The following is a 25279-nucleotide window of genomic DNA, read 5'->3' as shown; positions in this document are numbered from 1 at the left end:
CTGTGTCCAAGTGTTCTCATTATTCAATTCCCACCTATGAGTGAGAGCATGCGGTGTCTGGTTTTTTGTCCTTGCGATAGTTTGCTCAGAATGATGGTTTCCAGCTTCATCCATGTCCCTACAAAGGACATGAACTCATCCTTTTTTATGACTGCATAGTATTCCATGGTGTGTATGTGCCACATTTTCTTAAACCAGTCTATCATTGATGGACATTTGGGTTGGTTCCAAGTCTTTGCTATTGTGAATAGTGCCACAGTAAACATACGTGTGCGTGTGTCTTTGTATGCAGCATGATTTATAATCCTTTGGGTATATACCCAGTAATGGGATGGCTGGGTCAAATGGTATTTCTAGTTCTAGATCCTTGAGGAATCGCCACACTGTCTTCCACAATGGTTGAACTGGTTTACACTCCCACCAACAGTGTAAAAGTGTTCCTATTTTTCCACATCCTCTCCAGCACCTGTTGTTTCCTGACTTTTTAATGATCGCCACTCTAACTGGTGTGAGATGGTATCTCATTGTGGTTTTGATTCTCTGATGGCCAGTTATGATGAGCATTTTTCCATGTGTCGGCTGCATAAATGTCTTCTTTTGAGAAGTGTCCGTTCATATCCTTCACCCACTTTTTGATGGGGTTGTTTTTTTCTTGTAAATTTGTTTGAGTTCTTTGTAGATTCTGGATATTAGCCCTTTGTCAGATGAGTAGATTGCAAAAATTTTCTCCCATTCTGTAGGTTGCGTGTTCACTCTGATGGTAGTTTCCTTTGCTGTGCAGAAGCTCTTTAGTTTAATTAGATCCCATTTGTCAATTTTGGCTTTTGTTGCCATTGCTTTTGGTGTTTTAGACATGAAGTCCTTGCCCATGCCTATGTCCTGAATGGTATTGCCTAGGTTTTCTTCTAGGGTTTTTATGGTTTTAGGTCTAACATTTAAGTCTCTAATCCATCTTGAATTAATTTTTGTATAAAGTGTAAGGAAGGGATCCAGTTTCAGCTTTCTACATATGGCTAGCCAGTTTTCCCAGCACCATTTATTAAATAGGGAATCCTTTCCCCATTTCTTGCTTTTGTCAGGTTTGTCAAAAATCAGATGGTTGTAGATGTGTGGTATTATTTCTGAGGGCTCTGTTCTGTCTGTTTTGGTACCAGTACCTTGCTGTTTTGGTTACTGTAGCCTTGTAGTATCGTTTGAAGTTAGGTAGCGTTGTGCCTCCAGCTTTGTTCTTTTGGCTTAGGATTGTCTTGGCAATGTGGGCTCTTTTTTGGTTCCATATGAACTTTAAAGTAGTTTTTTCCAATTCTGTGAAGAAAGTCATTGGTAGCTTGATGGGGATGGCATTGAATCTATAAATTACCTTGGGCAGTGTGGCCATTTTCACGATATTGATTCCATGAGCATGGAATGTTCTTCCATTTGTTTGTGTCCTCTTTTATTTCGTTGAGCAGTGGCCCCTTGTAAGTTGGATGCCTAGGTATTTTATTCTCTTTGAAGCAATTGTGAATGGCCATTCACTCATGATTTGGCTCTCTGTTTGTCTGTTACTGGTGTATAAGAATGCTTGTGATTTTTGCACATTGATTTTGTATCCTGAGACTTTGCTGAAGTTGCTTATCAGCTTAAGGAGATTTTGGGCTGAGACGATGGGGTTTTCTAAATATACAATCGTGTCATCTGCAAGCAGGGACCATGTGACTTCCTCTTTTCCTAATTGAATACCCTTTATTTCTTTCTCCTGCCTGATCGCCCTGGCCAGAACTTCCAACACTATGTTGAATAGGAGTGGTGAGAGAGGGCATCCCTGTCTTGTGCCAGTTTTCAAAGGGAATGCTTCCAGTTTTTGCCTGTTCAGTATGATATTGGCTGTGAGTTTGTCATAAATAGCTCTTATTATTTTGAGATACGTCCCATCAATACTGAATTTATTGAGAGTTTTTAGCATGAAGGGCTATTGAATTTTGTCAAAGGCCTTTTCTGCATCTATTGAGATAATCATGTGGTTTTTGTCTTTGGTTCTGTTTATATGCTGGATTACATTTATTGATTTGCGTATGTTGAACCAGCCTTTATTCCCAGGGATGAAGCCCACTTGATCATGGTGGATAAACTTTTTGATGTGCTGCTGGATTCGGTTTGCCAGTATTTTATTGAGGATTTTTGTATCGATATTCATCAGGGATATTGGTCTAAAATTCTCTTTATTTGTTGTGATGACTCAATATTTTTATGGGGTCTTAATTTCTTTTCTGTTTCTCAGAAGAAATGTCGGTATATGTTGGATGCGTTACCAAGCAATTTAAATTTCGTTTCCTGCTATTAGGTATTAATATTAACCGAGGCCTCCTATGCTTGGGAAATGTAATCAGTGCTCTTGGAGATGACAAAAAGGGTGGCTTTGTGCCCTACAGAGATTCCAAGTTGACTCGACTGCTTCAAGGTAAGCCCAAAGTGCCTCTAAAAATAAGAGAGTAACTCAAAATGATGGTGCTGAGAAAGCAAAGATGAAACAGGTAAAAAGCCAGCTATTTGGACTATGACATACACAGTTTTCTAATTGATAAATATGAGAGAGTGCTGTTGGCAATCAGGGTTCTAAGATAATGGAAAAATGTCTTCATATATGACATTGAGAGCCAAGAAATCTGTGGTGCACCAACTGTACTTTGTACTTTGCACCTGAAAATGAATTTGGTTACTGTTTCTTTAATTATTAGTGCTGCTAAGCAGAATTCCCTGGAGAGTTAAGATCCACCTAGAGGGGGCATCCTAAGAATGTTTAATTTCACTAGTGGCTCCTAACTTACTTAGGCCAGGCCCCAGTTGTTTTAACCTGATTAACTGCTGAAATCACAATCCCTTTTGAGAATGGGGACACATGCAATAGGATTTGAATGTATATCACATCAGAAATCTTAGCTATCTATATATTTCCTATTGTTTCAATATAAAAAACATTAAGAACGTTTTCTTATAGCTCTGAATTTTAAGTCACCAACCCGAATGGACAGCTTTGCTTATATCCTACTTGTTTGATTTCATTTCCTTTCATTATTCTTTATTGTTCTTTTTCAGATTCTCTAGGAGGTAATAGCCATACTCTTATGATAGCCTGTGTGAGTCCCGCTGACTCCAATCTAGAGGAAACATTAAATACCCTTCGCTATGCTGACAGAGCAAGAAAAATCAAGAACAAACCTATTGTTAATATTGATCCCCAGACAGCTGAACTTAATCATCTAAAGCAACAGGTATAAGGGACTTAAAATTTGACGGGAAAAATTACAAGTATGTGAGTGGAATGGTAGAGCTTCTGTTTCTCAGTTTCTCCTCTATCAGAAGTTTAGAGATGTTGGTTAGGCATGTTAGTTTGGGGACCTCTTAAAATAACTCCTATTAACGTGTTTGCTGTCCATTTAAGATTGGGGGTAGCACTGGAGAGTTCACTGATAAAGAAGAAGTGAGCAGTGAGAGATGAGATGAGAGGTGTAGACAAGGGCTAAATTCTGAAGTTCCTTATATGACTTGTTAAAGAATTTGGAATTCAACCTGAAAGCTGTGAAGAGCCATTGAAGAGTTTTAAGTAGGAGGGTGATATGATGAAATGTGTGTTTTGGGGAGATCACTCTAGCAAGTATAGAGAAAATAGATTAGAAGTGGGCATGACTAGAAGAAGGAAAATAAATCACTGCACAAAACAAAGAAGAGAGTTCTAGAGAGAAGAAACATAGGTAGCAAAGTACAGTTGATTCTCAAACAATAGGAGTTTGGTCCAACCAAACACAGATCAAAAATATGATATTTGCAGAATGACAAACCCATGTGTAAACTTTTTGTACATGTGGATTCTGCAGGGCTGACTGCAGGACTGGACTATGTGTGTACATTTTTGTATACGCACAGGGTATACAAAAATGTATATGCAGGGGAACCAATCCCCTGCATATACATAGGGATAGCTGTATAGTGGCCAGGAGCACTGACACTGCAACTAGCCTGCCCATGTTGAAATCTTAGCTCTTTAACTCACTAGCTATGTACCTTGGGCAAGTTCTCTGTGCGTTGGTATCCCTATCTGTACAGTAGAAATAATAATAATACCTTCTTAGGGTTTTCACGAGGGTTAAATGAGTTACTACATGTAAAGCACTTAGAACAGTACTTGGCATATAGCAAGTGCTAGAAGGGTCTGAGATAGGACAGAAGTATAGTGCATTTGAAGACCTCAAAGAATACCAGTGTGGCTAGAGTGTAGAAAGCAAGGAAAGAGTACAGGCTTACCTTAAGGATGTTGGGGGCTTGGTTCCAGACCACCACAATAAAGCAAATATTGCAATAAAGTGAGTCACACAATTTTTTTTGTTTTCCAGTGCATAGAAAGTTATATTTACACTATACTGTAGTCTATTAAATGTGTAATACCATTATGTTTTAAAACAATGTACATACCTTAATTTAAAAATACTTTATTGCTAAAAAATTGTTGACACAGAGACATGAAATGAGCATATGCTGTTGGAAAAATGGTGCCAGTAGCCTTGCTTAATTCAGGGTTGCCACAGACCTTCAATTTATAAAAAAAACACAGTATCTGTGAGGTGCAGTAAAGTGAAGCACAATAAACTGAGATGTGCCTGTATTCCAGGATAAGGCTAGAGGGAAAGCAGAGGACTGATCCAGGACTCATGGACAATGTTAAAAAGGATTTAAGCCAGGTAGTAACTTGATAATTTACATTTTTAAACAATGGCCTGGCTGCTGTATAGAAATGTAGTAAAGCAAGAGTAGATTCATGGGGATCATTTAAGAAGGTACTGCAGTAGTCTAAGCGAGAGATAATGATGACTTGGACTTAGAGTGCTGGCAGTGGTGATAGAAAGAAGAAACCAATGAATTAGATAAGGGAATGACACCCAGATTTCTGGCATTTGGAACTGGATATTCACTGACCTGGGTTACACTGGAAAAGCACCAGGTTTGAGGATACCAGACAACTAAGTGGAAATATCAGGTAGATAGTTGAATATAAAAGTCTGAAGTTCAGAAAGATCTGTGCTTGAGGTAACTTTGGAAGTCACCAGTTTCAGGTAATAGAAACCAGAGGCAGAGATGAGACATTCAGAAGAAAATATAAGGAGAATGTAAGTAAGAAAACTCCTACTGGCTTTGGGGGACTTTACCATTTAAATTTAAAGGACAAGTGGAGCAAAGATGAACCAAGAAGGAGACTTAGAAGATGAGTTAAAAGAATAGAAGGAAAACCAGGAAAATGTGTCTTGTAAGCCAAATGCTACCAAACAGTCAGTCAAGTAAAATGAAGACTGGAAAATTCTCATTGGATTTGGTGATGTGCAGCTCATTTGTAACTTGGGCAAGTTATTTCATTGGAATGATGTAGGCAGTCATATTGGAGTTAGTCGAGGAGCAACCGAGTGGCGAGCAAAAGAAAATGGAGGCAATTGGTGTATTACTCTCTCAAACTTTGTGAAAAAAGAGAGAAATAGGGTAAGGGAGATAGGAAGTGGGGTTGGGGAAGACGCTTTTGTTTTGTTTAAGATGGGAGAGACTTGAACATGTTTTAATCTTAATAGGAAGGATCTTATAGAAAGGGAGAAATTGAAAATATAGAAGAGAGAAGGGATAACAGAGTAAGATTCATAAGATGGCGAGAAGAGTAGGAATCCAAAGCGCATGCAAGAAGACCAGTCTTGGGAGGGAGAACAACTCCCCTTGTGTCATAGGAGGGAATGGGAGAGGATGCTTATACATGCGCTCTGGTTTAAGATCCATCTACATGAAGCCTCCCTTTGACTATTTCGGTTTTTGTTAATTTGCTTATTCTGTCTTGTATTATTTCCTACTATCTTAGACTTTAGGCTTATCTTTCTTAACTAGATTGTAAACTTGAGAGTGGAAGTCGTGGCCGGGCGCGGTGGCTCAAGCCTGTAATCCCAGCACTTTGGGAGGCCGAGACGGGCGGATTGTGAGGTCAGGAGATCGAGACCATCCTGGCTAACACGGTGAAACTCCGTCTCTACTAAAAAATACGAAAAACTAGCCGGGCGTGGTGGCGGGCGCCTGTAGTCCCAGCTACTCGGGAGGCTGAGGCAGGAGAATGGCGTGAACCTGGGAGGCGGAGCTTGCAGTGAGCTGAGATCTGGCCACTGCACTCCAGCCTGGGCAACAGAGCGAGACTCTGTCTCAAAAAAAAAAAAAAGAGAGAGTAGAAGTCGTATTTTATTTTTATATGTCCGAACATTGTCTAGCCCAGTGCTGAGACTGATTTTGAAAAATAGGTACTCAAGGCCAGGAGCAGTGGCTTACACGTGTAAGTCCTGCACTGGGAGGATGAGGTCAGCGGATCAGTTGAGGTCAGGAATTCAAGACCAGGCTGGCCAACATGGTGAAACCCTGTCTCTACAAAAAATACAAAAATTAGCTGGGTGTGGTGGTAGGCGCCGGTAGTCCCAGCTACTTGGGAGGCTGAGGCAGGAGAATCACTTGAACCTGAGAGGCAGAAGTGCCACTGCACTCCAGCCTGGGTGACAGAGCAAGACTCTGTCTCCAAAAAAAAAAAAAAAGAAGAAAAATAGGTGCTCAGTAAAAACTCATTAAGATGTAGATAAAATGGACAACTCATCTTCTACTTAATAGTTATTCATGTAATGCTGATTGTCCTGTTATCATTGGATCATCAACTATGTATGATGCCTTTGGTAGTATCTAAGATATGCTATTTGCCTTAGATTTCATAGACATTTAGTAAAATTACCCTATTGCTAATTGTGGTAATTTTACTGCCAAGGGATGAGTAGCATTTGGTTGGTGGCTAGCTGATTATGTTTCTTTGCTTCTCTCAGGTACAACAGCTACAAGTCTTGTTGCTACAAGCCCATGGAGGTACCCTGCCTGGATCTATAAAGTAAGAGTCATAGATTAATTTTAATTGTATATTCTAGTAGAGGCTATTTTTCCTAATAATAGTTTTTCCCTGGTTTCTGCTAGCACTTGGTGTCAAAGTAAGAATCTTACCAATTTTGCTGACTATTTAGGACTTAGTTATGTTTAAAGCAGCCTAATGTAACAGAAAGAGCATGGGTTCTGGCCTCAGAAATTTATTAATTGGAATTCTATTGTGAGGAAGAGCTGTCTCTTTTTCCTCATTTGTTTGACATCTAGTTATATTTGTATAGATTCATGGATATTTATTTTATTCTATGGGTTAACATCCAGCACTATTATTTGTTTTTTTGCTCAAATTGTTCCTACTTTGTCCATTAGGAGCTCCTTCAGGTTGGCTCTTCTCAAGTTTTTGATCATTTCTACAAGAGTTTCCAAACTCATCTTGTATTTTCCCTGCCCCAGTTCTGGAATCAACCATGTCTCCAAGGAGCCCTCGTTCCTTTCTTTTTTTGTCGATGGAAAATTGTGTTTAGAAACCAAGATTTGGGTACTAGTGCCAGCTGTGTTTATTGTTACTAGAGTTTTACTGCTTCTAAGCACTCTGAGCAGGTAGAGCTCAGAAATAGTCTACATGTGTAGTAACATACATATACACCTTCATCTATATTTTTGAATATATCTATCTGCATATATATTACAAACCATGAGTTTATACGGACACCTCTGATACCATTCCAATGTGACAGGGTTCATTTTGGTTTTTCCCCTTTCCTTATTTGTAATTTCTTTCTCCAACAGTAAGAAACCCAGCTCTCATCTGCAATCTATTTATTTACTTGTTCAGTTCTACTATACACATAAAGTAGTTTCAGAATTATTAGCCTATATCTCTGTGGGAAATACTTTTTATGAAATAGATTACAGCATTTTTGTACAGTTCTTTTTATCTTTAGGCTTAGAGAATCTAAGCAAGATAACGTTTCCCACAGTTACTGTTTGTATTCCCTTTTAGGCACTCTCCCCCGAAATCTTAGTTACTTTTTTTTGTTTATATTTTAGGTATGTGAAACATAATGGATCTAAGAGTCAGAGTTATACAAAAGGATATACTTAGAGCAGAGAAATGCAAATTAAACCCCAATGAGATACCACCTCATGCCCATTAGCATGGCTACTATTACATAAATAAATAGATAAATAACTGAAAATAAGAGGTGTTGGCAAGGATGTGAAGATATAGAGAAATTGGAAACCTTGTACACTGTTGGTGGGATTGTAAAATGATGTAACCACTATGGAAAACAGCATGGAGGTTCCTGAAAAAATTAAAACTAGACTTACCATATGATCCAGCAATCCCACTTCTGTGTATATATCCAAAATAATTGAAAGCAAGGTCTCAAAGAGATTTCTTCACGACCATGTTCATAGTGGCACTATTCACAATAGTTAAGAGGCAGAATAACCCAAATGTCTATCAACATATGACCTGATAAAATGTGGTGTATACATGCAACAGAATATCACTCAGCCTTAAAAAGGAAGGGAATCCTGTCACTTGCTAACATGGGTGGACATTGAAGATATGCTAAGTGAACTAAGCCAGTCACAAAAAGACAAATACTGTACGATTCCACTTATGTGAGGTATCTAAAGTAGTCAAATTCATAAAACAAAGTAGAATGGTGGTTACCAGGGACTGGAGGGTAGGTGGGAAAGGGAAGTTGTTTAATGGGTATAGAATTTTAGTTTTGCAAGATGAAAATATTCTGGAGATCTGTTTCACAGCAAGCAATGTGAATATACTTAACACTAGTGAATAGCACACTTAAAGGTGATTAAGATGGTAAGTTTTATGTTTATATGTTTCCCATGATTTTCCAATTTGTATTTGTATAAATTTATGGGATGTAAGTGCAATTTTATTATATGGATGTTGTGTAGTGGTGAAGTCTGGGCTTTTAGTGTATCCATCACCTGAATAATGTACATTGTAACAACTTAGAAACACAAAGTTAAATACTGGATGTTCTCACTTACAAGTGGGAGCCAAATAATGTGTTCACATGGACCTAGAGTATGGAACAATTGACATTGGCAACTAGGAAAGGTAGGAAGTTTGAGGGGAGTGGGTGATGAGAAACTACTTAATGCATACATGTACCACAATTTTTTTCAAAAAGGAAAAAGGATACACTCAGTGAGGTAAAGGTTATTCCCTCTCCATCCCTGCAACTCTGTTCCCATTCCTATTTCCCACCTTTATTTCTACCTCTTTTCTACCATTATTCTCCCTATTAACCCATCTCTTTAGTTTCTGGTTTAGCCTTCTTGTATTTCTTTTGTACAAATGAGCAGATACCTGTGTATTTTATTATATCACCTTTTTTTCTCATATGAATGGTAGGGTACTGTATGTAATGATTGTATACTCTTTGTGGCTTTGCTTTGTTCAGTATTTCCTGGAAATCATTTCTAACCAGTTCAGAGAAGTCTTCCTCATTCTTTTTTGCAGGTGCATAGTACTTTTATTGTGGACATGTGCCATACATATCAATTCAACCCCTTTCCTATGTATGCACATTTAGGTTGTTTCCAATGTTTTGCAATTACAAACATGCTGCAGTGAATAACCTGTGTGTATATATTTTTGTATTGTCAGAGGTTTATCTTAAGGGTAGGTTTCTAGAAGTTGGATTGCTGGGACAAAAGGTAAGTACATTTGTACCTTTATAAGGTATATTCACCTCCAGAAGAGATGTACCCGTTTGCATTCCTACCAGCAGTGTATAAGAAAACCTGTTTCCCCACAGCCTCACCAATGGAATGTATTGTCATACTTGTTCAATTTTTGGCAGTCTGATAGTTGAGAAATGCTATCTCAGTGTTGTTTTACTTTGTATTTCTTATGAGTGAATTTGAGCATTTTTTCTTATGTTTAAGGGCCACTTTTATCCCTTTTGCTGGTGAATTGTCCATGTCTTTTCTCATTTTTCTATTGAGTTTTTTGGTCCTTTGGCCTCTTTTTAAAAATAAATTGTGGTAATATATACATAACATAAAATTTACCATTTTAATTATTTTAAGCATACAATTCAACGGCTTTAAGTTCATTCACAATGTTGTGCAGCCATTACCACCATCCACCTCCAAAACTTTTTTTCATCTTGCAAAGCTTAAACTCTATACCCACTAAACAATAACTCCTCATTTTCTCTCCTCCTAGCCCCCGGCAACCACCATTCTGCTTTCAGTCTGTATGAATTTGACTACTCTAGGTACCTCGTATGAATGGAATCATACAGTATTTGCCTTTTTGTGACTGGCTTGTTTCACTTAGCATAATGTCTTCAAGGTTCATCCATGTTGTAGCATATGTCACAATTTCCTTTGATTTTAAGATTGAATAATATTTCATTGTATGTTGTGTATCCATTCGTCCATTGATGGACACCTGGACTGCTTACATCTTTTGGCTATTGTGAAAGACGCTGCTATAAGCATGGGTGTACAGCTAGGTGTGGTGGTGCATGCCGAAGTCCCAGCAACTCAATAGGATGAGGCAGGAAGATTGTTTGAACCTAGGAGTTCAAGGCTGTAGTATGCTAAGATAGCACCTGTGAATAGCCACTGCGCTTCAGCCTGTGCAACATAGTAATATTCCGTCTCTTTAAAAACAAACAAACAAAAAAACATGGGCCAGGCGTGGTGGCTCATGCCTGTAATCCTAAGCACTTTGGGAAGCGAAGGTGGGCAGATCGCTTGAGCCCAGGAGTTTGAGACTAGCCTGGGCAACATGGCGAAACCCCGTCTCTACAAAAAATACAAAATTAGCTAGGTATAATGGTGTGCACCTGTAGTCCCAGCTACTTGGGAGTTGAGAGGATCACCTGAGCCCAGGGAGGCTGAGGCTACAGTGAGCTGTGATCATGCCACTCACTCTAGCCTAGGCAACAGAGTGAGACCCTGTCTCAAAAAAAAAAAAAAAAAACAGACACACACACACGCACAAAACAAGTAACAACAACAAAAAAAGGGGTGTACAAATATCTGATCATATCCCTGCTTTCAATTCATTTGGGTATATACCTAGAAGTAAACAGCTAGATCATATGGTAGTTCTGTTTTTAATTTTTAAATCAAGCCACCATACTGTTTTCCATAGTGGCTGTATCATTTTTTATTTATTTTTTATTTTATTTATTTATTTATTTTTTTTTTTTGAGGTGGAGTCTCGCTCTGTCACCCAGGCTGGAGTGCAGCGGCGCAATCTCGGCTCACTGCAAGCTCCGCCTCCCAGGTTCACGCCATTCTCCCGCCTCAGCCTCCTGAGTAGCTGAGACTACAGGCGCCCGCCACCACGCCCAGCTAATTTTTTTTTTTTTTTTTTTTTTTTGTATTTTTAGTAGAGACGAGGTTTCACCATTCACAGGATGGTCTCAATCTCCTGACCTTGTGATCTGCCCGCCTCGGCCTCCCAAAGTGCTCGGATTATAGGCGTGAGCCACTACACCCAGCCTGGCTGTACCATTTTACATCTCCACCAGCCATGCACAAAAGTTCCAATTTTTCCACACCCTCACCAATGTGTTTTTTTATAATAGCAACCCTGTTTGGCCCTTATTTTTGACAGTTTTTTATATATTCGTGATATTAGCCCTTTGTCTGTGGTGTGTGTTACAAATAATTTCTCCGAATTTGTCAGTTTTCTTTTACTTTATGATGTTGTTGTCATACAGAAAGTTATCATTGTTATGTAGTAAAGCTTATTTTTTTATTGCCTCTGGATTTTTTCAGCAGCTTTATTGAGCTAAAATTTACATGTCATAAAATTCAGTCATCTTATGTGTACCGTTCAATGATTTTTATTAAATTTACAGAGTTGTACAACTGTCACCACAATTCAGTTTTAGAACATGTCCATCACCCCAAAAAATTTCCTCATGCCCATTTGCCATCACTCTCATTTCCACTCCCAGACCAAGGCAACCACTAATCTCTTTTCTGCCTTTATAGATTTGCCTATTATAGACATTTCGTATACATGGAATCATAGAGGATGTAGTCTTTTTTTGTCTGGCTTCTTTCACTTATGTTTTGTGGTTCATCCATGTTACAGCATGTGTTAGCACTTCCCTTTTCTTGCAGAATAGTACTCCATTGTCTAGATAGGCCATATTTGTCCATCCATTTACCAGTTGATGGAGGTTTGGGTTGTTTCCACTTTTTGGCTATTATGAACACTGCTGCTGCAAACATTCACTTGTAAGTTTTTATATGGACATGTGTTTTCATGGGGTAAATGCCTGGGAATAGAATTACTGGGTCATATATTTAACGTTTTACGAAACTGCCAAACTGTTTTCCAAAGTGGCTATACCATTTACATTCTCTGCATGCTTCTGGATTCACAATTAGAAAGCCGTTCCCCACACCAAGGTTAAAAGAGGAATTCGGCCGGGCACGGTAGCCTGTAATCCCAGCACTTTGGGAGGCCGAGGCGGGCGGATCACAAGGTCAGGAGATCGAGACCATCCTGGCTAACACGGTGAAACCCCGTCTCTACTAAAAATACAAAAAAATTAGCTGGGCATGGTGGCAGGCGCCTGTAGTCCCAGCTACTCGGGAGACTGAGGCAGGAGAATGGCGTGAACCACTGCACTCCAACCTGGGCGACAGAGCGAGACTCCGTCTCAAAAATAAATAAAAATAGGCCGGGCGTGGTGGCTCACGCCTGTAATCCCAGCACTTTGGGAGGCCGAGGCGGGCGGATCACGAGGTCAGGAGATCGACACCATCATGGCTAACACGGTGAAACCCCCTCTCTACTAAAAAATACAAAAAACTAGCCGGGCGAGGTGGCGGGCGCCTGTAGTCCCAGCTACTTGGGAGGCTGAGGCAGGAGAATGGCGTGAACCCGGGAGGCGGAGCTTGCAGTGAGCTGAGATCCGGCCTCTGCACTCCATCCTGGGCGACAGAGCGAGACTCCGTCTCAAAAAATAAATAAATAAATAAAAATAAAAATAAAAAAATAAAAAACAAAAATAAAAAAAGGAATTCACCCATGTTTTCTTCTAGTAATAATGTCGTTTTATTTTTTACATTTCATTTTTGCATTTGGTATTTATTCTTATGTATGATGTGAGCCTACTTTCAGTATTTTTGTTTTCAGTTACTCATTTTTTCTGATTATAAAAGTGACTAATTGCTTCTAGTAGAACATTTAGAGAAGTATAGAGAATAAAACTTAAAGTTGCTATAATTTCATCACCCAGAGATGACTACCTCTTTCTTCCTAATTTTCCCCCTTTAGATAATTGACTCTGGGTTTCCTGATTACATTTTATTCTCACTATACTCATTTAGAAGCAATTGACCCATCTTCCTTTCCTTTCAGTTTAGCACAAAAAGTTCCAGACTTCTGATTGTCTAGAATATACTAAAGGAAATAGTTTCAGCTGCAAAAGTAATGGATTCTAAGAAACAGTTGATGAATCAAACAATTAAACTTAATTGTTCAATATTTTACAGAGAAATAAAGATGCTCCTTTTCTTAAGAATGTATATTTATATTTTTAGAGACATTTTATAAGGCTTGTTAACAAAAAGTACATTTTACATATATGAATGTTTTCACTTTTTGTCCTTAGACTATGTTCTTTTGTTTTTTAACATGTTATTGAAGCTTTTGTATTTATTTTCTGTGAGTGTTGGTCAATTTGCACATGCTCAGTTTACTTGAATTCCTAGCCTTGGCAATTAAATAGCATGTGAAAACATTGGTTTTCTGTTATATTTTCTTTTTCAGTCTGATCTTTGCTTGGCTCTGGTCCTACTTTTGCTTTACTTTTAAAGATTTTACCCATTACATGGCTGTCCTATATCATGTAGTCCTATAATATGTCTATAATCTTGCCAAGAACTCTTTTTTTTTTTCATTACTACTGTGAGAGCTTTTATATCCAGGATTCTCTGCGTTCTTATAGTACCTATCTCTGTAGTCAGCATAATAGTTAAGAGCATGGACTCTGAAACTAGACTGCTGAGCTCAAATCTCAGCTTCACATTACCTACTAGCTGTGTGGCTATAGGTTATTTAACTTCTTTGTGCCTCAGTTTCCCCAGCTGTAAAATGGGGATAACGGTAGAACTTACCTCATAGGGGCTGTTGGGAGAATTTTAAAAATTTAATGTATATAAAGTATTTAGAATAGAGCCTAGCCCATAATGCTATAGAAGTGTTAACTATTATTTATTGTAGTAGTATTTAAATATTCAAGAATTTGCCTCAAATTACAATGAAGAACCTACTTCTATGTGCTAAATTTTCCTTGGAAAAATCAACAATTAAACTGAAATATGATTTTCCCATTTAGAGAAATCCTGGAAATTTTTTAGGGAAATAAAAAACGATTGAGTTAAAAGTATCATTACTTTGAAGCTTGTCAGCTTACATGAATGACGCATGGAAGTTTTCAGTTTAATAAATAAGGAAATAACACTTAAATTTACTAATAGTTTATTTTTATAGTCTGCATTTTAATTGAACATTCCTTCATAAGAGTCTTAGTAAATGCTCAACAGTGTCATATGAGACCTTATTGTGTGACCTTGCTATTAACTTTTGATAAAGTGCCTTCTAAGATCTTCTATAAAAATTGATGGAGGCCTTAAGATGGGTGAGACGGCATCTACTCTATTCCTGAAGTCCTTTTCTATCCTTTATTGAGATTGAGAACAGCTGTTCCCTGGCCTTTATTTTTCTCTTTTTCATAGCCTTACAACTATTCATTTTCCCCCTCAGTCTTCCTCAGATCAAATCTTCATATTTCTTCTGATCTTTTTTTAACCAGTCCTGTTTTCTGAACATTTCATCCCACTGGATTAAAACAAAAAACAAAAAACATATCAAGTGATATGTATACATTCCAAAGGTTCTTACCTATATGTATTCCTTCAAGCTATTTCTGACCTCCCTTTTCCTCATATTTGAAATGGACACCATTGTTGTCTTGACTCAGTCTAAGCAATTTAAAATTGATAGACAAATGAACAAGAGGCTATGGGTCATAAGTTTCAAACAAAGCAAGCATTTAGAAGGGAGCACTTATTTATAAAGAATTGTGAAATGTTTTCTTGGTGGCTGCTGGTCATCATTTCAACTTTTTGACTTCTCAAATGCTGTTTCCCTAAACTTTACAGTAAATGGGAAATATATTTATGTTGATTAGGTTGAATTTTGACCCTGAGCGGTGTCACTTCTACCTCCCACATACCTCTCCTTTCTCTACTTCCCTAATCTTTAATGAGGGATTGAGGGTGGGAAGAAAAGGGAGACAACATGTATTTTAGCTCCAGTTAGCTATAACTTCATACCTGCAGGACACAAACAGAAAAGATCCTAACCAAGAGTCAAGATAGAGGTTAGTCATTCCTGTTGCAACCATATCTGTCTCTGAATTATTACCTTTCTCCAAACCATTGAAGTACTTCGGAGATGTGTTTATTATACACCCAATATTCTACCTGAGTAGGAGGATAGATTGGGTTGGACACACTTTTCCCAGACTTTTGTGGTATAATTTTAACTTAATCCCCCTACCTATCCAAAAGGCCTATGGGATATATTTTTATCCACCTTTGATATAGGTATTATCAATCAGATATTTTTCTAATATGTTATTTACTTTGTTTTAGTGTAGAACCATCAGAGAATCTACAATCCCTAATGGAGAAGAATCAGTCCCTGGTAGAAGAGAATGAAAAATTAAGTCGTGGTCTGAGTGAGGCAGCTGGTCAGACAGCCCAGATGTTGGAGAGGATCATTTTGGTAAGGCCCCAAGAATAAACTACTAGCAATCTGAACATTTACTGGCTTTAGTTTCCAAAATATTTAACATGCTTTTCATTATGAGAGACAGGTTATGTTGAAAGAAATGTATTTGTATTACCATATCCTTCAGGGAGTCCCTCTGGGGTAAATATGTGGGCTTATAATCAAACATACAAAAAAGTTAAAAGAATTGTACAGTGAAGACCTATGTATCTACCACAAAGAATCTATATAAATCCCATTGTAAAATAGATTCATTTTAAAATACCAGAAAGTAAAGAACCAAGTACCCCTATCACCTTAAGTCCTGCCTAATCTTTATCCATAATACTAAGTAACCATTCCTTCTCTGAGATTTTAGTTATTTTCCATCTCTCTTCCCCTAATGTTGTCACATTTCATATCCCATACTAACAGCTGCCATAGTGAGATATAACAGCTGGGAAATTAATTTTAATTCATTTTCCGTATGGTTGATTTCCAAATAGTGGATCACTATATAACTGATTACATGAGTTCTGACTCCTACTACCTGCCTGTCTGTCAGTAACCTCCTGGATGAGTGCATGCTGGCTCTATCACTAAGGTTTTTCTACTAGTCTAAATACAACTCAATTTTTGATAGCACGGCTGTTGCCAGAAGCGAAAATGAGTTTCCACCAAAATATAATTGAACCTCTGTAATATATACACCTTCATGCATCAGTGTGCTCTCTAGTCAAGGAAGATAAGCTGCTTAAAGATTTCTTTCAAGTGGGCTAAATCCTACGTCCATTGTATTGTCCATTACTAACAGAGGGTGAAAATGGGATAGAGGGGATTTTTATATACAGTTTTGTGTCTCCAGTGCTGTTATTTTGTGCTTTGAAGTAACTCTAGAAGCTGCGTTTCACATGTATGTGAATGAGGCTGATGTAACAGAAACTACTTCTTATTCTAGCCACATACTCATCCGACCTTTATAAGGTTGTTACAGTGTCTGCCTGATAGGCTTATTGTTTGATATTCTGTCAGAACTTCATAACAAGCACAACATTTTTGTCCTATATAAACAATTCTTTCCAGATCTGTTATAGCATCCAGCATGTTACAGATACTGTGATTGAAATAAAACTGAAAATATCAATCACCCTTCCCAAAACGTAAGCTGCCTTCTGCCGTTTCTTCTTTCTCTACCATCATTCTTGTGCCGTACCCTTTTTCTTGCTGTCTTTTGCTAAAACTAGCCTACCATATCAGATAGTATAACTTTAAAAAAAAAATCTCAGCTCAAATTTAGTGTGAGGCCCTTTTATGTTTTAAATGCCCTTATGCTGGGGCTAGGGAACAGTGTAGTGTAGGAGGCAATTTAAAGTAAGTGGAGTTTTTTTTGTTTTGTTTTTTGTGTTTTGGGTTTTTTTTTTTTTTTTTTTTTTGCAAACAGCAGGGACTAACATGCCAGGAAATATTGCTTTTTCCCCTAGTCGCAAAGTTCTCTATGGAATTAAGGCTTCACACTCCACCCCATAGTCTGAGTTTCATGGCAAGCATAAAACCCAGCTGCTTGGATGCTATTTTTAGTAGCTCATGTTGACTGAAGGGCTAATTTCCATGACTCTTAAAAAACACATTTTTCACTAAATAACCAAAGCCCACTAAATCCTCTGTTATAGCAAAGGAGACAGCCTCTTTACCTAGCTTTTAATTCATAGGAGTAGGAGAGCATAATTATGTGAGGCTGTCAGGCACTGCCACTGATGATCTCCTGGGTCTTTGTTGCAGACAGAACAAGCGAATGAAAAAATGAACGCCAAGCTAGAAGAGCTCAGGCAGCATGCGGCGTAAGTTGCCCACCAGATATTTGTTAGCAACCTATAGCACCTTAGTATATAATCGTGGAGCCTCTGGCCTTTGTCATATGAATAACCCTTGGGTTCTTTTTGTTTGAATTTTCAGCTGCAAACTGGATCTTCAAAAGCTAGTAGAGACTTTGGAAGACCAGGAATTGAAAGAAAATGTAGAGATAATTTGTAACCTGCAGCAATTGATTACCCAGTTATCGGTAAGCCAAGTAGGGGCAGTGTAAATAGGCATATCACTTTCATTTGTTTCTCTTGACATATACAAGCCTTTCTAACTCTGTACCTTTTGCTGAAAAAACTAGATTGTGAGCTGCTTGAGGACAGAGGTCATGGATCATTTGATATGATCTGAATATTGAGTTTGTTAAATCAAAACACTCATAGGTTACATATATAATGCACATTAGTATTTCAGTATTCTAATCAAATACCAGAAGCAACAACATAGCAGTGCAAAATTGCCTAGGTAGCAAGAGCAGCAGTCATTGATTTGCTGTCCTCACAGTGTAGGCTAACTTAAAAAGAGGTCTTGTATCATACCCCAATTTTAAAGAAACTAAATTCTGACAGCTTAAAGCAACCAGGGAATACCATAAGCCTCTTTTATAACCAATAATAAGTAAGTTTGAATGTTCTACCATAAGTTCCCATTTTTGTTTATTTTTAGAACCATTATAGTAGTGGCAGGTGTGTTTTGGGGATGGGAGTGGTTATTTGTTGTTTTTCCCAGAAGAAAAATTTTCACAATCCCACTACCCCTAAAAATCTATTTTTGTTCTGGTGTTCCATCTCTTAGTCCTTAGGCATATATGCTTTAAAAAAAATTGAAATTATACTATAACATACTATGTTAAGTGGTAATGGTTGGTTTTGTTCCGTCTACACTCTGTTGTTTATTATTCTGAAACAGTAATGTGTATGCAAATGCCTGGTGGTAATTCCTAGCTTTTGGGCAGAGATTTTAATTTTACCAGAACCGTGAGACTGTCATCCCTGGTCTTGCCCAGTGTTTTCTAGAGTTGTCAATATTGTGTCACAAAATTATCCACACATAGATTTATTCTTGAAGAGGAAATAAAAAAGTGTCATACAATATTGTCAGGACTCATTATGATGACCAGTTCTAAAACATTAAATGAGTTAATTCCCCAAAGACTATTAGGCAGTGTTTTAGAATAAGGAGGACTGTAAAGCTGTCAGGAGCTGTCCAGGATGACAGCTCATTTATCTAACAGGGTGTAGTAATTGAGAGCCTGGGCTCTAGAACCACACAGACCCTAGTTTGCAGAGAGTTCTGCTACTTCCTAGCTATGTAATCTTACTAAATGCTGTATTACTGTCAAAAGGAGATAATTTAAGTGATTCAAATAGGGGTTAAAAGAATTATTCGGCCGGGTGCAGTGGCTCATGCCTGTAATCCCAGCACTTTGGGAGGCCAAGGTGGGCGGATCACCTGAGGTCTGGAGTTTGAGACTAGCCTGGCCAACATGGTGAAATCCCGTTTCTACTGAAAATACAAAAATCAGCCGGGTGTGGTGGCATGCACCTGTAGTCCCAGGTACTTGGGAGGCTGAGGCAGGAGAACCGCTTGAACCCAGGAAGTGGAGGTTGCAGTGAGCCGAGATTGTGCCACTGCACTGCAGCCTGGGTGACAGAGCGAGACTTAATCTCAAAAATAAAAAGAAGCAGCAGCATTATTTAGCTGATGCACTCAGGGCACGCCTGAACTCCAGGTAACTTCCCAAGTAAAGCAAGATTGGAGTTTTATAGAGTAAAGAGAAGGAAGGGGTGTATGTTCTTGTGGTTTAGCTCAGGTAACAGTTTTTTATGTTAATTGCTGTGAAACTTTTGGTTGGAGATTGTTTCATTTTTTTATACCTCTTCCTCAGGAACATACTGGTGCAATCCTATCCTGATAACTGTGACTGTATTTTGAGAGATGTTCTTACAAGCCTTGCAGTTTCTCAGTTGGTCAAGGTTCACAGGTGGGAGAGGTGGCAAAATAGGGAGAACAGGGAAAGGAGGCAAGGGTTGAAGGCAAGGAAAACTGGGAACCCTCTCTCATGTGTGTTTTCTTTTATATCAGCAATATGAGCAAAGTGCAGTGGGATCATAAAACAAAGAGTGATTAACTGTTAGTCCAGAAAATTCAGGAAGGCATCATAGAAGAAACTGGGTCCTAAAAATGAATAGGAGTTTGCCATGCAGACAAAAGGGAAGGGACAGGCCAATTCTGGGCGCGCTGCTTATGAGTTAGCCCTGCTCCACAAGGAAAATTTTAGAAGTTTTTATATAAAATAAATAAAGTTTTTTAAAAAGGGACTAGACTATATATAGAGGAAAAGATATATATAAAAGCAAAGAGGTATGAAAGTTTAAAAAATGGTAAGAACTTCAATGTGGCTGAAGTATAGAGTACATGTTAGACAACGGCTATCACAAGGTTAAATGTCACCATTTATAATGCCACTCAAATGCAACTGAAACATCTGATATATGAAAACCTTGTGTGAGCTGCCTTAGTATTAAGATAATCTAGGCTGCAGAAGCCCACTGGAGCCAAAACTTACAAGCTCAGAAATAGTGACCCAGGGTACCCACCATTGTACATGGCCATCACACTGATCTTAGAGGATTAATACCACCTCATTTCTGGGGCTTTGAGTCACATGGGAAAGATGAAGGAAACCCGTGGAACCAAATTAATAAAATAAAGCATCTTCAGTGAGAATCTGGCCATATGACTGGTGCCTGGTGTGCCTGTAGAGGGAGTTGCTAGTGGTGGCTGGCTCAGAGGAACTCTGCAGAATCGCTGTGTCTGCCACTAAAATGTACTTGGCACACACAGTAGGAGGGTGCTAAAGATTGCCACAAACTGATGAAGTTCCTGCCTTCCATCCACTGTCACAGTTAGGCAGAGTAAGCCCTTTTATCCAGGAGTCCTGCTGGACTCCTGAATCAGAGTTCTCCACATCTATTGTTCGGAGACCCTCCCAGCTATATATATATATATATTTTTTTTTTGGAAATACACAACAATGTATCCTGTGGCTTTTATTAAGACTCACTACAGTGAAAGCAAAATGTTTCAGAAGTAAGTGCTTGTGCCCTTCATTCTGGATTAAAACTATTTTTATTTTAAGTGACTAGTGAACACCCCCTTTTCCATTATAAAGGCAACCATTGTTCCTAGATATTCTTCCTGGGGCCTTAAGCGCTAAACTGTACCATTTCTTCCTTTAAAATATAATTCAAGCAAACCTCCTTGTACAGTTACCTGTGAGGAAATTCAAGCAGTCCTTTCAGTTCCCACAACATCAAATGATCTTTTTTGTTTATATCCCCTCCTCCAAGACCAGTTCCATAAAAAGCATTTTGCATGCCCAGTAATGGTACAGCCTACAAACACAAACTTCATCTTGGAGGACATTGCTGGTTAATGTAGCGCAATGTACCCTGGCCTTGTTCCCCTGATCATCACCTTTTTGAAATCACAATTTTAAGAGGTTCTTGGTTATAGTCTTGGAATCGGGGGAAAGAGGGCTGTGAGACTGAAATAAATCTTATTGTCATATATTTACATTTAGAATTATAGAGGCAGAATTCTGCCATGTTTATGCAGAACATGTCACCATAGCCCTAAGCTTAAACCTTAGTATTGTAAAATTTCTCTGGGCCAAAAGCCAAAGATAAACCCACAGTAACAACATATCTTCTTCAAGGATTAGCCCATCTACTTTTGATCCTAACTCTCTGGAAGGTACTAGAGAAAGTCTCCAAAGGCCAGTGTTATAGGCCCTAATAATCTAGGATAGGCCTCTTATTAGTCCTTATACTGAAAATTGAAACATGGGAGGGAGGAAAGGGTAACCCTTATAGATTTTTTAAATCCTTTTAAAGAATAATTTAGTATGTCCTGCACTTGGAGAGTCACCAGTACTATAAATCATTATGAGAAAGAATATGGGAATACTGAAGCTTCCTTTAAGTTCTCTTTGAGCCTCACTGGTTGGGAGTTTCTGGGCAGAGTAAGGGAAATGCTTTGTAAATAGCACTTATTAAGGATCTCTTCAAGCCAGGCACAGTGGCTTACACCTGTAATCCCAACTCTTTGGGAAACCGAGCAGGTGGATCCCTGGAGCCCAAGAGCTTGAGATCAGCCTAGGCAATACAGTGAGACCTTGTCCCTACAAAAAAATAAAATAAAATTAGACCATCCTTCATGACATAGTGAGACCCTGTCTACAAAAAAGTTTTAAAATGAGCTGGGTGTGGTTGTGTACACTTGTAGTCCCAGCTAGTTGGGAGGCTGAGGTGGGAGGATCATTTGAGCCCGGGAGGTGGAGGTTGCAGTGAGCTGAGATGGCACCACCGCACTCCAGCCTGGGTGACAGAGCGAGACTCTGTCTCAAAAAAGAGCGAGAGAAGAGGAGTCTCTTCACTCCTCACATTAAAGGTACTAGAAGTTAAGTTTCAACAACTATGTAATGTTTCATAGGAGTGGTGTAGAGACTCCATGTGCTAACCCTAAATTCTTAGCTGTTGAGCTAACAGCTCTTTCACCTGTGACCTCCTTAATTACATGACTTCCTGGAAATAATTCTCTTTTCCCAGGGCTTTGGAGAATCACTTACACAGAAGTGGTAATCCATGTCTTACAATACCAAATAAAGCCTAAATTCCAGTGGTGAGAACAGAGCTTGCTAATATGATAGCCTGTAAACAAATTAGTCCTATTAAGTAGTTTTAGGTTTCCCTTCTAGGTGGCAGTTGTTTGAATGCCCCAAAAAATAATTTGCCAAAGAATTAGCGCTTACCCTTTTCCTCCTAGTTACCTGGAGTAATACCATATGATCTGTTCTTTTTTTCTCTTTTTTCTTTTTTTTTATTTTTAGATTTAGGGGGTACAAGTGCAGTTTTGTTACATAGATAAATTGGGTAGTACTGAAGACTGGGTTTTTACTGTAGCTGTCACCTGAATAGTGTACTTTGTACCCAATAAGTAATTTCTCGTCCCTCACCAACCCCCAACGCTTTCACTCTTCCAAGTCTCCAATGTCTGTTATTCCACTATGTCCATGTGTACACATTATTTAGTTACCACTTATAAGTAAGGACATGCAGTATTTGACTTTCTGAGTTATTTCACTTAAGATAATGGCCTCTAGTTTCATTCACGTTGCTGCAAGAGACATGATTCCATTCTTCTTATGGTTGAGTAGTATTCCATGGTGTGACTACTACTATTCCAGTAGTAGTCCATGGTATATCAATGGATGATTGGATAAATAAAATGTGGTATGTGTATACACTTAGATTGATTCCATATCTTTATGATCAGTTCTTATTTACATGAGGGACAGAGGCTGCAGTACCTTTATCTGACTTCATGAGCATATTTTTCTGGGAGTATCCATCTAAGGCATTTATTTCTTTCTGTTTTTGTTTGTTTGTTTTTTGTTTGTTTGTTTTTTCTTCATGATGGAATCTTGCTCTGTCGCCCAGGCTGGAGTACAGTGGTGCAATCTTGGCTCATTGCAACCTCCGCCCCCCAGGTTTAAGCAATTCTCCTGCCTCAGCCTCCAGAGTAGCTGTGATTAATTTGTAGTAGAGATGGGATTTCATCATGTTGGCCAGGCTGGTCTCGAACTCCTGACCTCGTGACCTGCCTGCCTTGACCTCCCAAAGTGCTGGGATTACAGGCATAAGCCACCGTGCTTGGCCAGGCAATTATTTCTTTATAGAGGAAGATCCTACTACCTTGACTGACTATAAAAATAAAAAAATAACCATTCTATTTACTTTTCTGATGCATTGCCGTTATTCGATATGTCTGTTTGTAGAATGGTATGCCCCCATAAGAACTGGCTAGACTTGTACATTAGTAGAGGTATACTTAGTGGTAGATGCATAAAAAGAAAGGGTAGAGTCCATAAAATGGGTTAAACTTTGGCCTGTTGGAATGGCTAAATGTTTCACTCTGGCCCACTGTCTCTGGCAGGGCAGGAGAAGTGCAAGAAATATGTCAGTTGCCACATGACCTTATTTTTTATAAAAACTACACAATTGTCCTTTATGAAGAAGAAAGACTCTTGAGAGATGGGAAATGGAAACATGTGGCTTTTGGGATTTCTGTGACTATAAAATGGGTTCAGTACCTTAAATAGTCTCTGTATACACTTGAAAAAAATTAAATAACCAATATAAAATCCACTAGTAAGCTTTACTTCAGACTCTTCCTCTAAACCAAAACATTTGTTACTGCAGGATGAAACTGTTGCTTGCATGGCTGCAGCCATTGATACTGCGGTGGAACAAGAAGCTGTAAGTAATTGGTCCCTTTGTGTGGAACCAGGAGCTCTAACTGCTGTTTCCTATAATTTATCACTCAACTGAAAAAGAGAACCTGTGATTGTTACCATCCTCCGTAGAATGCCTGGGAAATCCAGAAATCTTTAGTGTAAATCTCAGCTTCATAAAACCCCTACCTTGGATAGGCTCTACCACTAATAGTGTAACTGGTAATGGGGGCCAGGACTTCTCAAGGATGTAATGTTCCATATTTGCAACCCAGCTTACAGATTTCTTGTTAGAGGCTAGTATTCTGCATCAACCGTCCAGCAAGTTAAAAATGAGGAGAGGAAAAAATGAGGAAATTATGGCAAAGTCAAAAAAGCATTAGAGGAGAAATTGAAGAGAATTTTTTCTCAGCATAATTTTCTATGGATGAGATATTAGGGGCTAAAAGAACCAAGGAAAATAATTTGAGTGTTCAGATCACAAGGATAGATAAAATGTATTAGATGTTGACTAAAGGTTATAAAGACAAAATGAAAGGCTGGATGATGGATTGCTTGAGACAGGCTTTTATCCCTAAAATGAATCTATGTCAGTAGTTTTCACATTCTGAAAGAAGGAAAATACTAGATCAGGTACTAGAGGTCAGCTGTGTGAGAACAAATGAACCCTTTTCTCAATTTCCAGGACCTTCTCTCCTGTAAGGACCCCTTGGAATGAGGTAAAAGTAAGAAATGCCATCCAGATCAACAAAGGAAAGAGCAAAGAAACGTAGTTGGTACTAAAAGAGTCCATTAAGTGTATAAGAAATAAGGTGCTTGAGAGAGCAGGGAACAAGGCTAGCTCAGTTTATTTCAGATACTTAAAACAAATGTATGCAGAGCCACCGTTGTAAAGGAACAGAAATACTGTTAATGGAGAAGTGCCTGTGAGACTTGATGAAATAGTGCCTAAGGAACTTCATTTGCTTGTTTCTCTTATAAATCGTTATCCTGATTTTTTTTCCAGCAAGTAGAAACCAGTCCAGAGACGAACAGGTCTTCTGACGCTTTTACCACTCAGCATGCTCTCCGTCAAGCGCAGATGTCTAAGGAGCTGGTTGAGTTGAATAAAGCGCTTGCACTGAAAGAGGCCCTGGCTAGGAAGATGACTCAGAATGACAGCCAACTACAGCCCATTCAGTACCAATACCAGGTAAACTATTTCCTAGGGCAGTATTTGTTCATGTCTACAGTCTCTTAAACTGAATGGGAAGAAAACAACAAGCATACCATTTTTGATGATGAAAAGACAACAAAATGTATATAGTATAATGGGAGTTGTACTGTTGGTTTAAAAAGAGGATACATTCAGGACAGGGAGCCTGTAATTTTGTTCCATTTAATCTATCTAATGCCTTACCTTA

General features: G+C 38.6%; 1 protein-coding gene across 2 annotated transcripts in view; it reads left to right on the top strand.

The window, feature by feature from the left end:
• The window catches only part of KIF4A (kinesin family member 4A), a 130039-nt gene that overhangs the window by 44105 nt on the left and 60655 nt on the right, over positions 1-25279 (top strand). For both annotated transcript variants that reach the window (XM_037988896.2, XM_007991986.3), the window contains 8 exons: positions 2324-2440; positions 3076-3251; positions 6861-6922; positions 15601-15733; positions 17498-17556; positions 17672-17777; positions 23845-23901; positions 24883-25068. In XM_037988896.2, the coding sequence (XP_037844824.2) occupies positions 2324-2440; positions 3076-3251; positions 6861-6922; positions 15601-15733; positions 17498-17556; positions 17672-17777; positions 23845-23901; positions 24883-25068 (896 nt within the window). The remainder of the gene's footprint in view (positions 1-2323; positions 2441-3075; positions 3252-6860; positions 6923-15600; positions 15734-17497; positions 17557-17671; positions 17778-23844; positions 23902-24882; positions 25069-25279) is intronic.

Source organism: Chlorocebus sabaeus, chromosome X, assembly GCF_047675955.1.
Source record: "Chlorocebus sabaeus isolate Y175 chromosome X, mChlSab1.0.hap1, whole genome shotgun sequence".
In the NCBI taxonomy this organism is placed as follows: domain Eukaryota; kingdom Metazoa; phylum Chordata; class Mammalia; order Primates; family Cercopithecidae; genus Chlorocebus; species Chlorocebus sabaeus.
The sequence above is the reverse complement of the archived record's forward strand: the minus strand, read 5'-3'. Positions and strand labels throughout refer to the sequence as shown.